Raw genomic sequence first — 14,891 nt, forward strand, 5'->3', positions numbered from 1 at the left:
CTGACTAAATTTCTCTTCTCTCACCAAAGGCCCAGTGTCAGAGAGCTTTGCTGAAGTTGCTAGTCCAGTAAGGAAACTTTATGTCAAAATTTCCCACTGTTTGGAAAGGGAGGGCCCTAGGTGAGTGAGGATGAAGAAAGGAGGGTGTGTTTATTGAACACCTAAAATATGTTGAATATTGATGCTATCATTTCATTTTCATCTGTTATGAAACAGATTCTATTATCCCCCTGTTCCAAAGGAAAGCGGCTTAGTAACTTGCCAGGGTGAACAATCAACTAACAGAAACGAGGTCTGCCTGATTCAAAGCCCTCCTCTGTCCACTGTCACTGTAAGAAGAGAGAAGACCAAACACGGGAAAGGCAAAAGTTATGTAACTTTCTGTGTCAAAGCTTCCTCATTTTAAAAAGGGGATAACAGTACTGAGCTCACAGGGTTGTTATAAGCATTAAATGAGATAATATACACAGAGCTGGAACATAGTAAAGTTTAAAAAGTTTACCTACTTTTTTCTTTTTGGCCTGTCTTTTCTTTCTCACATCATTTTTTCCAAATTAATAAGAAAACATCCATCTACTAATCTACTAAGTCTGGCAGATATTCAACAATGGCTATGCACAACAAGTAAGATAAGCATGGTCTCTAGAAACACCTCATCATTTTGGACTAAGGTAATTTGTTGACTACTGGGAGTGACCCTTCCTACAAACCTGTGGAAAGCTTGTTAACTGGGCAGTTATCTGGACAGGATGGGGCTGATTATATGGGACTACTTTGTATACAATGGAAACTTCAGAATGATATGCTAGCACAGTTTTTTTTACACTAGTGCTTTTATTTTTTACACTAGTGCTTTTATATGTTGACCTTGGTCTATATACATAATTTCCTTCCTGAAACACAATGGGTATATTCCATTTCAAGTAACTTCTGCCTTGACCAAGACAAAAAAAATGCCCAGGTGAGTAGCCAGGAAGGCTTAGAATGAGCACAATCTAACTTATCCTTTGTCTAGAGGAAGGAAGTTAAAATAGGTAGCTTCAAGCATCACTTGGGTTCCATCCAGCTTCATGTGTCTTGGTTTACTGAGCTCTCGAGCAGAATACAAGAAGGGAAATCTTTGACAGTTTTATGTCTGAAGGCTAATGTGCCATATTGAATGATGAATATTAAATGCAAGAACAGGATAGAACGAGTTTAGTCTACTTTGCCACCATGTACCCAAGCTTCTCCTTTGAGTCAACTGAGTTTTCAACAAATGCGTAGTCCTTAGAAAGAGTAGACAAACACCAGAACACAAAATTCCCGGGTCAGCGTTTGGTGGGGGAGTATATGTACACAAAGTCAGGAGTACCGTTTTCCAACCCTTGGGTTTCATGCTAACAGCAGCGTAAGACAAAGACATTATTGCTTTCAGTGGATGTCATTTTTCTCCCCACCAAGCAGATCACTGTGTTATTTCCCACATGCTTTCTGAAGGAAACCAACAGAACTTACATTGCACAATGTGTGAGATCAAGAGGGCAGCGCTGGTGTCACTACACGTCAGCCTGCCTTGAGCCAGGTCCTGCTTCACCTGCAGAGCAAATAGGTACCTGCGAATACAAAAAGAGATGGGCGTCAGATACACAGAGATGGGTGTCAAGCAAAGAGGGTGGGGAGGTTTGGCAACAAAGCCAGGCTCACTTCGCTCACTGGCAACTTGCCCACACAGTGAGGACGTAAAGAAAGGTATATAAGCCAAAGAACAAGAAAGTCTGCAAAGAAGGGATGAATTCCTGTTGCTACTGGCTGCAATGTAAATATTCACACCTCCCTTAAAGCACCGGGAGACATATGCTGCAATCTTTCCACACAATGAGTAATGCATTTCATTTTATATGGAGAGATACAGCCATAAGTAATTAAGACTATAACTTACCACCCTATCTATTTTTGCAGGGTACAGCACACATTTAAAATGTTTTCACAGATCAAATATACTAAAAAAAAATGGCTTTATGGCTCAGACAATAACAGTAGGCTATCATGGTTAGGAAAAGCCTTGCCAATGGAACTGGAAACACAAGAGTGTCTTTTTTTGTGGTGTAATAAGTCACTCAGCTTCTTCCATAAGCCTCAGTTGCCAGATCTTTAAAAATCAATTTAAGTTATTTAAAAATTCTTTTCTTTATGAAGTAGAATGAAGCAAGTGACATTTCTGGTGGAAGAAAAAAAGTATAAATCAAAGAAATTAAGTAAAAACAGGGCGATGTTAAAATCGATTTGAGAATATCAATATGAACGCATAGATTTTTAGAAAGATATTTGCTAGTTTTGCCCACTGTCTAGAAGGCGCGTCACTTCGGCAGCAACCCTTAGCAACCAGATCCTGGCCCTCACACAATACCCATGAGAAGGATACAGAGGTAGGACCCTGCAGAAATGGTAGGTTCCAGGTGTGGGGCAGAGGAAGGTACAAAGCAAGCCTGGAAGGTCTAGTTATGCCAGAGAGCAAGGCAGCTTGCAAATACAAATGGGTTATATTAAAAGGGGGGGGCTTCCCTGGTGGCGCAGTGGATGAGAGTCCGCCTGCCGATGCAGGGGACACGGGTTCGTGCCCCGGTCTGGGAAGATCCCACATAGCCACGGAGCGGCTGGGCCCGTGAGCCATGGCCGCTGAGCCTGTGCATCCGGAGCCTGTGCTCCGCAACGGGAGAGGCCACAACAGTGAGAGGCCCACGTACCGCAAAAAAATAAAAAAAAAAATAAAAAAAAATAAAATAAAATAAAAGGGGGAAAAAAAACCTTGAAGGGGCGTCCACTGGCCAAAGTTGTGACAACTTGAGTAGCAATAAAGAATGATTAAAGTGAACTGAAACACATGGAACTAATGAAACTTTATGAGTCCATTATAATAGTCATAAAAATAGAAAGCAGAAAAGCTAGAATGTATCACCATTTGAGGAGTCTATTCAAGAAATTCTTTTTTAGGAAACTGGTAACCCAAGGCAACTTGGGCATGTAATCTGTCTCTCCAGTAGGAAGGGTATTCCAGGATATACAGACAATCTAAGTAGATGAGGCAAAGTTCTACTTTACAGAAGAACACCGACAAATAACACAGCAAAAATAACATAATTATAAAACCCTCATCCCCACACCTCTAAAGAAATTATTGACTTGGCAAGGATTGTTAATCAGTATAAAAACCACTTAGGAGTTTGGACATTTGCATACGAAGTCATATGACTTTCTCTCACAATGGAAAGGTCAGAATGTCACCACCCTTAACTCAGTGATCAAGCTCAGCATCACTAATGAAACAGGCAACACAAGGCATCACTTAGGATGGGATTCTAGCCAAGAATGTTTAACCTGTATCCTTTAGAACTAAGGTCTAGTTTGCAGGAAATACAGAAGATAGAGGAATAAGCTAAACAGGAAGCAACCAGACAAATTTAGCAGGTAGGCTATTTTTTTTTTTTTTTTTTTTTTTGTGGTACGCGGGCCTCTATCGCGGCCTCTCTTGTTGCGGAGCACAGGCTCCAGACACGTAGGCTCAGTAGTTGTGGCTCATGGGCCTAGTTGCTCTGCGGCATGTGGGATCCTCCCAGACCAGGGCTCGAACCCATGTCCCCTGCACTGGCAGGCAGATTCTCAACCACCACACCACCAGGGAAGCCCAAAAAAAGGGCTTTTAACATGACTAACCATAGAGGTGGCCTTAAGAATTAAATGAGATAATACATGGAAAGCATAGTGACCAGAATGAAAACATTCAGTATATGTTAGCAATTTTTTTTTTTTAATAAAAGGAAAATGAATCCCCTTTAAGTCATTTAGGAAATTCCATGATTAAGAACTAAAGAACTACAGAGGCATTCTGTAACCAGAAAAAAACCAAAACAAAAAAACACCCACAGATCCACTAGTTGACAACAGTTGACCTTTACCCACCGCCCCAATGTAATGTTTGTTCATTCATTCATTTTCTTTTATCTCTGTCTCCCTCCTTGGAAAGTCAAAGTAGAGAATCGCAGAGCATATAAAGTAATCACAACATCAGCACATAGGTTTATACAGGAAGACGTGGTTCAAACCGTATCTCTGGATTAGGCAGTGGTTATTGTTTCTTGAAGCCAACACTTAGAACGACAGGCTTTCATTCTTATCTGTGTGGTTAGTTTTTACCTAAGTAGGAAGAATGTATGTTTTAAAAGCATGATATTCCGAATATGGTAATGGCTACCAGTTCAAACACAGGATGCTGTGTCCAGGGACAGACTCAGGGTCAGGGTCCGACAGGCTTCGGGGCCTCTGGGGAGGGTCTCCTGTGGGTGGCGAGACAGCGCTGGGTTCCGAGAGCTCACCTACTTAGACGGAGGACGAGTGCCCTGTTGCCAACTGCAGGAGGACTGTGTCACTCCCTGATTACGCTGACTTGTGCTAAGGCCCTTGTAATCTGAGAAAGACCTTCCTGGGTACCGTCTCATCTTCTGGTAAAGACAGCTGTAAGTCCCGCACGCTGGCTGCAGGGCTAACTTTAGAAATTCCACAGCACCTTTTGCATTCTAAACTGAAGCAGCTCCAATCAAATTCACATGAACGGCTCAAAACGGAATCAACTCTCCTTGGTGGAAGGATGGATGTGAGGAGGGAGGCGATGACAGCGGCAGGGTCAATCAGAGGGCTGTCACTTCCAGGGACCACAGGGGAGGAAATCACACTCATCTTGATGCCATGGTTTAAACATGCCTGTTTCAATTTATTTCATCCGGGAGCTCTTCATCTGTCTTTCCTCATTCAGTGTACAGTACGACGTCTCTGCCAGCCAAAGGACAACACTGCAGCAGGCCCCGCAGAGCGGCAAATTCTGATCGGCCCCCTGCACCTTTAAGAACACAGCCAAGTAGAAACTGGATCCCACGTCAGTCGCGGTGCTCAGAGAGTAGTGGAGTACGTCTGACCTCACCAGCACAGCCAAGTGATTCTGAGCTCTGCCAGAAGAAAGCCTGCTGACTTCTTTTCCAAAGACCCCTCCCCCAAGAGGTTTTAAACTTGCATCTCGGAGTCAGTACTTTTCTCCTTCTAGATGCCTGAGCCCTGGTGTCAGTAGGACAAGAGCTCCAGTAAGAGTGTAGTTCAATAAATAGAAAGGAATTCAGCTTCTTGTTTAACAGCAAAGTGCAATTTAATCTTCGATCTATATAAATGGGAAGCCGAAAGCTATTCCTGGAGGCCCGAAGAATTAGCTGCAGCTCGAGTCACTTCAAGTCTGAACTGCGGGCCCGTTTCTGTCTGTCTCACTCTCGTCTGCACCTCCTTCGCCTATGAAGTAGTGTCCATATAGGGCTTCTCCCAAACGCTCCCTCCTTCACCATCTGCCATAGAAAACTGCCTGGCATCTCAACGGTCCCATCCTTAAATTTCTGCTTGAATAGGTATTTGAGAGTGTGGGAGAACAACACTTTGGATCTGGGAAGTCGCCTTCCCGGCATACCTTGTGACAAAGCGGAAAGCAACGGGGAGCTTCTCAACTTCCTATCAGTTTTATCACCCCAGAGCCAAAGGAATTCTCTCCTCCGGAAAAGATTTCTAAAATGCCAGTTAACACTGGGAGCCAGAAAACAGCGACAACAAACCCCCAAACCTGCTACATCCAGCTGAGCTTGTGTCACTTGAGGAATTTATCAGATCAGTCGGAACAGCCGGCAAAATACCAGGCACACACACATGGCTTGATGGTCACAAGTTGTCTGGAATTTTATAACAAGGACCAGAATGGTAGAAAATCACAAACCTCTAGAGATGATGATTCACAAAAACTGAAAAGGTGCAAAACTCATTGCCAAGTAGAATGGGGAGAAAGGACTGGGGTTGGGAGGCAGTGGTAATTTATGCCACCCACTTCCTAAGCAGGATGAAGGCCCAGTGAAATGCGGGAGGAAAAGGCACGCTACTGACCAACGGCTGGACTGGCCTTCAGATTCATTTCAATATTCTGTGCTTCGAGCAACATACGTTCCAACAACAGGAGAACCAGCCCCAGAAGCTGAGACACGGTAGCCCCAGTAAGGACACCGCACGGTGTCGGCAGCTTGGAACGCGGGTGGCAGCCCCAGCTGCCCCTCCCCCACAGGAAGCGCCCTAGCCGAGGCATGTGCTTCCCAGAAGGCTGACGGCCTCTGCGGTTCCTGGCCACTCAGCTGCTTCATTCATTCGAGGGGTGAAAGTGGAGGTAAACTATCAGCGGTGACTCGTTCAGAACACGCGAAGCCGTGGGAAGAGTCTTCGCCTGCCTCGCTTTCTGGAATCGCAGTCGTGTACCTGGCGCCCCTCCTGACGCAGCCCCGGGATGCCCAGCTGGGACCTCAGACGTGATCTGGCAGAACCACACCCGTGACTCTCCACCCTCCCCAGTCCTCTCCTTCCCTCCACCCTTCCCATTCTAGCTGTCACCCATCCATCCAGCTGCTGCTGAAGTCAAAACCTTAAGCATCCCTTCTCCTTCCCTCAGCCTCCACCCACAACCCGTCACAGATTCAAACCGACCCCACCTCCAGCACGTGCTCCAAATGCATGTGTTTTCTCCATTTCCACTCCACCACCTCCGCTGCCGCCATCATCTTGGCCTGGGTGACGGCCATCTCTTCCTGTCATCCTCCCCTCGGTATCTATGGCAACCAGCCTCTCAACACTACGTATTATCGGGCCTCTGCCCCACTTCAGTGCACTTCGCCCTCAGTGTTCCTGCCGAGAACCCTCTTGTAGGTATGTGAACGTCTGGAGGTTGTTTCTGCCTTGGTACTGCCTAAGCGTTCCTTCTACCTGGAAAGCTCTTCCTCTGAAAATGACTGACAGATCCTTGTCAATTTCTCAGCTCAAGCATCCCAGACCAAGCACTGTAAAGGCATCACCGGTCACCTTCTATCACGTCATCTACTTCCATTACCTAAAGGCTCTGACCATTATCTGATATTTTTCTTGTTTATTTAATCATTGTGTCTGTTCCCGTGATAGTCAGGCCAGTCTCTTCACCGGTATGCTCCCCGTCCCTGGAGCAAGGCTTGCACACCACGTATACTGCATCAGTACTGTTGACCGAATGTTTTCATCTCTTTGATAAATGATGAACCATTTAACCAACTCAACCACCCAAAACACTGTGCTCTCAACCCAGAGGGACAAGAGAGACGTGACAGCCCTCATCTTGAGCAGCTAAAGCTTGAAAGGCACGTGCGGCAGGAATCTGGCTGGTCAGACCAGTGTAGTGTAGTCCTGAAAGGGCGGCGTTTTATCTTCGCCTGTTCCCACCAGGCTATGCTCTCTTTCAGAATACCACGTGTCTTGCTGTAAATTATAAAATGGGCAGTAGTAGGGATGAAGATGAGGAAGATGGTGATGAGGATGATGGAGGCTGTCACTCAGAGCATCCCTGCTGGCTTCCGGACGCTCCATGCATACTAGTTCTCATCCTCAGAACACCGCTGGCCAAGCGAGCACTGCAGTCGCGTTGCCACGGGACTTAACAGAGGTGCAGGGGCGTGTAGTAACCGGCTGGTAACACAGCTACCAGGGGCGGGGCTTGGCCCCGCCCCGCCCACTTGGCCACACTTTCAAAGAAACTGACGCACAGTTCATGTCGATTCACCCACTGCAGCAACAGAGAGAAACTGAGTTCACGTCTTGGTTTCACAGAAGAGATTCATTTCCCAAAACTGCCTTGTGAGGTGACAGGTATAAGAGGGGGAAATATGACAGTAACAGATTATAAGCCCAGATACTTCATAGCACAGCCTTCGAGAAACCAGCTTTCAGGGAAACTCTGGTACTTTCTTTCTTCCCATGTTTATAAACACAACTGGGAGGGAGGAAGGTTAAACTGTCAAGCACAGAGCAGATGCTGGTCAAGGAAACATTGTGAAGATGTTTCATCAGCTGACTTAGAACATTCACTCTCTCCGCTCCACAGCAATAAATACCCAGTTTCCAAACCACTAACCTTGTGAGTTCTTCTTGGAGTTGTGTGTGGTCAGGTGGAAAGAATTTCACCACAAACTTAACAACGACATGCTTTGGCCCTAGAAAGGGGGGAAAAAGCAGTAAAGCATTTATTGATTTGTCTTTCAAATGCCATTAAAGGAAAAGATGTAAGAGGGTATATTAGATACCAAATAATAAGTCTTATCCGAGCTGCCCAGAGCACTTCTGCCAACATCTAAGTCACTTAATAGCTGGTTAAGTTGGTTACTAATTCGCATTTTCATATTGTGGGGTCACAGACACCTGTTTGGGGTTTTTTAAATTATATTTTTTGGCCACACCGCGTGGCATGTAGGATCTTAGTTCCCCGACCAGGGATGGAACTCACGCCCATCCCTGCATTGGAAGCAGGGAGTCTCAACTACTGGACCCCCAGGGAAGTTCCAGATACCCGGTTTTTAAAAATACTGTGACAGGCGCTTTACACTGAGGCATCAAACTTTTCCCCTGGAGACGTAAATTGTACCCAGATTTTAAAAGCAGGCATTTGTCTTCAAAAATTTATCTGTCTGCTTTAGTCCAAATATAGGCTTTAGACAGCTTAAGGAAGAGATAATGAAAAAGTAAATCAGTTACGTAATTTATTATTTCTAACTCTCTCCAAGGTACAGCGGCTACTGTGTTCATCACAGTCAGTCAAAGCCTTTACTGAGTGTCTCATACACCATCCTATCAATAAATTCCAACAAAATTAGGAAGCAGATCTGGGAGGGGGTGGGCAGGGTAATACTGGGAACGAGACAGGTAACTTTCCAGAATTCAAACAGAACATCAAATAGGTTATAAAATAATAATTTGTAACCTGAGTCAGAGTTTATTTTGCTGTATAAGCCACAATACAAAAGCAATCTTACAGGTTCTGCCATTTGGAATAACAGCGAAAGTTTATGTTCTATGAAACACAAGGTATTGTGATGAAATCCAAATTTTAACAGCAGTTGTATAAAAGTAAAAAATGTCTTTTTTGCTCTACCTTTCACCGTCACAAAAGATGTTGTACTTTAATTTTTATAACACACTCCAATTTAGGGAAAAACCCCAAATGATGTATCAGAAGATGAAGATGTTGGCAATACGTACAAAATTAGGAGGAAAAAAAAACAAGGCACAGGAATACTGAAACCAAGAGAAGCCGGGCTTCTTTCTGCTAACGATTCTAAAAATGAACAGAAATCCTCGCGTGTCAATTCTGGATCACGAAAGAGCAAGAACAAAACGGGGAAGATGGGAAGGTCTCGCTCATTCTTCCCAGCAGTTTTCACAGATGGGGAAATAAATGAGGCTACTTGGATCCTTAGAAAACCCGAAGCTAGGAAGATGCTGGCACTCAATGCAAAATGACAGCTTTGTCACACGGGGCGAGTCACAGCCCACAGAGATGAAAAGAAGAGCCTCTGCTCGGGGGCTAAGCCAAACCACAGCCGCTGTCCTGGGTCGGACACTTTTCCACCATCAGCAGTTCCCACCGCGGGTTACTGCGGGAACAAATGTCATCAATTTAGATGCTGTGCTTCCTCCAGCCTTCAGGCCTGGCGGCTGCTCACAGCAACATGTCCTCCACACTTAGTCCTAGGCCAGCCACCCATAAACGCTGAACAACGGCTGTTTCGTTTTCTGCATTAACGATTGCTTAATTTAAATGATAGAAGATCAATATCAATTTCAACTGCGTAAGGGCCACTCAACACAGTGTGCCTGTTTATTACAGCCACATAAATTGCTGTAAGTAGCCTGGTGGGGTTTCTTTTTTTTTTTTTAATAGACTTAGTTTGTTTATTTATTTTTGGCTGTGTTGGGTCTTCGTGGTGGTGCGCGGGCTTCTCACTGCGGTGGCTTCTTGTGTTGCGGAGCACGGGCTCTAGTTGCGCGGGCTTCAGTAGTTGTGGCACTCAGGCTCAGTAGTTGTGGCTCGCAGGCTCTAGAGCACAGGCTCTGGACGCGCAGGCTCAGTAGTTGTGGTGCACGGGCCTGGCTGCTCCGCGGCATGTGGGATCTACCCGGAACAGGGCTTGAACCCGTGTCCCTTACATTGGCAGGCGGATTCTTAACCACTGCACTGGTGGGGTTTCTTAATCAGACATAAAACCGACCCCAAGAGGTATTGTGTGACTCATGTTCAACTAAAGGAATGCAGTTTTGTTACCATCCTCAGTCTCTTGCCTGGTCTCTGGCTGCAGTGAGGGACAATTCAGGATGAACTGGAGAAGACAGCTTGTCTTTGAACTTGACCTCACAGCGGAGAGAGGGGAGGATGGTCTGGTGCTGACGCACAATGAGAAGGGAGGGAAAAAGCAAGTGTTCCCTTTCCTTACTTCTCTCCTAGACCCTCCTTTATCTTTCCTTCGACAACACGGTCTAAATGCAAGGCAGACTCCCTTCTGTCCTGCTTGCCAAACACTCTCTCTCTCTCTCTCTCTCTCTCTCACACACACACACACACACACACACACTTTTGGGCACCTTATTTTTCCAAACACCACTTGCATTCTGATCTCACAGGCTTTGAAAAGGCAGCACAGAAAACCTAATAGCAATTTTATGAATAAATGGTTCCACCTCCCCCCTTCAAAAGTGACAGTAAGAAACATGAACACAGACCAGACAAGCTCAGCTGCTTGGGGCCTTGAGGGCCTGCTTTAGTCGTTAATTAAAATGACATTTGTTTTCCAAGTTTTGATTACCAAATTGTTATATATTAAAATTGCAGAAGATACATTTAATAGTAGGTGGATTAGTGGATGCTGAAACGCAATCACGGGGTAAAAAAAGAAAGTATGGCCCCAGTGCTTGACACCACAGGGCAGACGACGCCTAGACAAGGAAGACGTCTGGCTTTATATTTGACATCACTGTTAAACAGGTGGGGGTGGGAGATACATACTTACTTCTAATCTGCTTGACAATAGGTTTTAAGAGATCCAGCCACACCTACAAAGGAAAAGAGAACAGACTGAGACATCAATTCTCAATGAGACAGTGCAAGTATTTTGAGACTCCACTAGGAGCTGTCTAAAATCAAAATATTTTTGAGGATTTGAAGCGGCCTGTGCCTTTTTTTTCCCTCCAGAATGCCATAACTTACATTGTCTCCCATGTTTACAGAACGGATCCGAACTTGCTAATATTATCCCTGAGCTTGAAAATTAAAAATCTCTCCTAGATGCAAATAGTGCACGGTTCACTAAGAATTTTTCTATTCTCACTGGTACTTTGATCACAGTTAACTATTCAGTAAATATTAACGCGTGATTGCACATCTGGCTATAAATGGAGTAAAATATGCATGCTTCTTAGTGAAACAAAATATATGTATATAGATGTACATACAGAACAACACATCTTTGAGCGGTACAGAGAGGGAGTGAACTTTTATAGAACATACTTCTGCACAAGGCACCATCCATAAGCTATTTACCTCTCAAAGCAAGGCCAGAGGATTCCTGTTAGTCAGGAGAGAAATCTGAGACTTGCAGATGCTCATAATTTGTCCCAGGCCCTCAGCTAGAATGTGGCAGAGGTAGGACTGAAATCAGGTTTGTCCAACTTCAAAGTCCAGACTCTTTTCACACACATTCTCCTTAGCATGCAATTCAAGCGGCAAAATTTTAAAAGAAGACAGAAACCAGTTGTCATTAATAAAGTATAAGTTAACCCCTGAACTTGTGATCATGTGAAAGGGTTCTATTGAAGCTCATATTTGCATATATGATTTTTAAAAAGTTAATGGGCTTAATGTAAAGAGGGTTTTATAAGTAAATATGAAAAAGAGAAACACTCCTAAAGAAAATTATGCAAAGAATAACAGGTAATTGGTGAAGAAAAAATGCCAACGGCTAACAAGAGAATGTCCAAGTTCACGAGTAACTTGCACTACAAATGCAAATTTAATCAAATACCATTTCCACCCATTAAATACGCATCTAGATATGCCTGTATGCAGTGCATGTCTGTATTTTATAAACCCAGAGTTGGCAAGGGTGCCAGGAGATGGACACCGCCCTACCCTACTGGTGGATGTATGAACTGGCACAACGTTTCTGGAGACCAATTAGGGAATAATTATCTAAAGCCTAAAAAGCATTCATATATATACTCTTTCATCCCATAACTTGACTTCTGATGAATTATTTTAGAGTGTGGGAAAATGTGTTTGGGAGGTGGGAAGATGGGTGATTTCTTCCTTTCTTCTGCCTTTCTATATCATCCAAATTACCTTTAATGATCACTCAGAATTCTCATAATGAAAAAGGTAAAAGTAAAAGAATTTAAGTGTCTATGTATTCAGGTTAATCTTCCCCACCACCTTTTCAAATAAATATGATTTCCTAATGAACTTCTCATTTCTATATTCCCCGTCCCCTACCACTCTGTTATATGAGAAAAACAATAAAGGCATTAGTTGACTTAGGATCACCTCCACTGTCACATTCATAAGACTCAACCTTAAAATGAGAGAGAATAATCATTCAAAACAACAATCGTCGTTTGTGAGATGAATTATTTTTCTCCCAAGAATCCTAAAAGGTGGCAAAAATATCTCCATTTGACAGAGGAGAAAAGCGGGATTCAGACCATAGCTGCCCAGGGCTGGGACTCAAACCCTGTTCTTCAAAACCATTTATTCATTCAACAACACATCACTGTGTTGCTCTGCTGGGTTCTGGGAATACAATGATGGGAGACCAATCATGGTGCCTGCTTCATGGAGCATATGGTCTAGTGAGAAAGAAGGAAACGAAACCTTCCCAAGAAAAGTAAAGAAGTACCTGAGACAAAGGAAACAAGGGGGAGTCCCAGAGGACTCTGAGTGTCAGGATAGAGAGGTTTGACCCAGTTACAGGTGGGGTAGAGGCAGGAGGAAGCCTTCCCTGAAGGTGACATTGTGCTGAAATCTGAAGAGAGGTGAGAAGAAGCTATGAAGACATGCAGTGAAAACACCTGTCCAGGTGACTTAACATTAGGGGAGACCAACATGACAGGAGAACAAGGTTGGTGGGTCAGGAAGGGGCCAGACCCTACAGAGGCAACATTAAGACACTTCATCGTTATCCTGAGAACACTGGGAAGAATTTTAAATATGGGGCTGATATGATCAGATTTGCACTTTGAAAGGATTACGCTGGCAGTGTGAGAACAGAAAGAGGGGGTCAGAATAGACGCAGGTTATCTGCTGCGGTCGTCCAGGCAAAAGAAGATGGTGTTTTGGACCAGGAGGGCAGAAGTAGAGTTGGGGAAAATTAGGTGGAATCAAGAGAAATGTAACATGGACTTCCCTGGTGGCACAGTGGTTAAGAATCCGCCTGCCAATGCAGGGGACACGGGTTCGAGCCCTGGTCTGAGAAGATCCCACACGCTGCGGAGCAACTAAGCCTGTGTGCCACAACTACTGAGCCTGTGCTCTAGAGCCCACAGGCCTAGAGCCCGTGCTCTGAAACAAGAGAAGCCACTGCAGTGAGAAGCCCGCGCACCGCAAAGAAGAGTAGCCCCCGCTTGACACAACTAGAGAAAGTCCACGTGCAACAACGAAGACCAAACGCAACCAAAAATAAATAAATAAAATAAATAAATTTAGAAAAAAGAAAGAAAGAAATGAAAAATGTAACAGGTAAAATCCAGTGGGATTTACCGATGGGCTAGATGTGGTGGCCGAGAAGGAGACAATATCCAGAATGACACTCAGATGTCTGCCGTAGGCATCCGGATGGATGCTGCTGCCATTCAGAGACAGGGAGCACTGGAAGAGGGCCAGGATGGAGGGGTTCTAGACACTTTCATTTTAGGAGGTGCCCTTGGATTTCATGAGGAAGAAACAGTATGAAAATGGTGGGACACACTCATCCAAAGCTCAGAGAAGCCTGGGCGGGAGATCTCACATTTAGAGGCTGCCAGCACTGTGACTCCATGAGGACAAGACGGCCTCGTGGAGCCCAAAGGATGAGATGCATCAGCACTGATGACGCATCTGCCTTCGAACGGCCGACGGGCGCAGACAAGGACAGAAGGAACGTAAGGAGAGAGTCACGTCACGGTAGCCACGGGAAGACAGCGCTTCCAGAAGGAAGAACATCCAGAGCTGCTGAAAGATCAAACAAGATGAGAGCTGGAGTATCTGCTGGTCAGTGGACTTGGAGAGGAGACAGGAAGGATGAACAGCTTTCCAAGAAGCTTGGCTGTGAAGGAAGAGGCCAGAGAATGGGTGTGTGGAGGAGGGGGAAGAATCAAATAAAGGTACTGTTGGGGCTTCCCTGGTGGCACAGTGGTTGAGAGTCCGCCTGCCGATGCAGGGGACACGGGTTCGTGCCCCGGTCCGGGAAGATCCCACGTGCCGCGGAGCGGCTGGGCCCGTGAGCCATGTCCGCTGAGCCTGTGCGTCCGGAGCCTGTGCTCCACAACGGGAGAGGCCACAACAGTGAGAGGCCCGCGTACCTCAAAAAAAAAAAAAACAAAAAGAACAAAGAAAAAAGGCGGGGGGAGGGGTTGGGACTTCCCTGGCGGTCCAGTGGTTAAGAATTTGTACTTCACTGCAGAGAGCAGGGGTTCAATCCCTGGTCAGGGATCTAGGATCCCGCATGCCACGAGCTGTGGCCAAAAAAAAAAAAAAAAAGAAAAAGAAAAAGGCAGAGGGAGGGGTTGAGAGTATGAGCAAGGAGGGATAACCAGTATCCTAAGACACCTGGGATGGTGCGGAAAGAGAGCTCTAAAACATAGGGCACCGGAGACAGAAAGAAGAGCTCTTCCAGCGGCGCAGGGAGGGAGCAGAAAGGCTGATGGTAGATGGACGTCAGTTTACACTTCTGCGTCGGGAAGATAAGAAAGCTCCTCTTTGACACCATCTGTTTACCCCTGTAAAACCTGAGGGTTGGAGG

At 45.2% G+C, this 14,891-nt stretch overlaps 1 protein-coding gene across 1 annotated transcript in view; it reads right to left on the reverse strand.

Annotated features, from left to right (window-relative positions):
- The window catches only part of FARP1 (FERM, ARH/RhoGEF and pleckstrin domain protein 1), a 295,645-nt gene that overhangs the window by 74,653 nt on the left and 206,101 nt on the right, over window positions 1–14,891 (reverse strand). The window contains exons 4-6 of the mRNA XM_079721658.1: window positions 10,911–10,953; window positions 7,985–8,063; window positions 1,498–1,595 (exon numbers count right to left, since the gene is read on the reverse strand). Of these exons, the coding sequence (XP_079577784.1) occupies window positions 1,498–1,595; window positions 7,985–8,063; window positions 10,911–10,953 (220 nt within the window). The remainder of the gene's footprint in view (window positions 1–1,497; window positions 1,596–7,984; window positions 8,064–10,910; window positions 10,954–14,891) is intronic.

The sequence above is a fragment of the Hyperoodon ampullatus genome, assembly GCF_949752795.1.
Source record: "Hyperoodon ampullatus genome assembly, chromosome: 16".
In the NCBI taxonomy this organism is placed as follows: Eukaryota; Metazoa; Chordata; class Mammalia; order Artiodactyla; family Ziphiidae; genus Hyperoodon; species Hyperoodon ampullatus.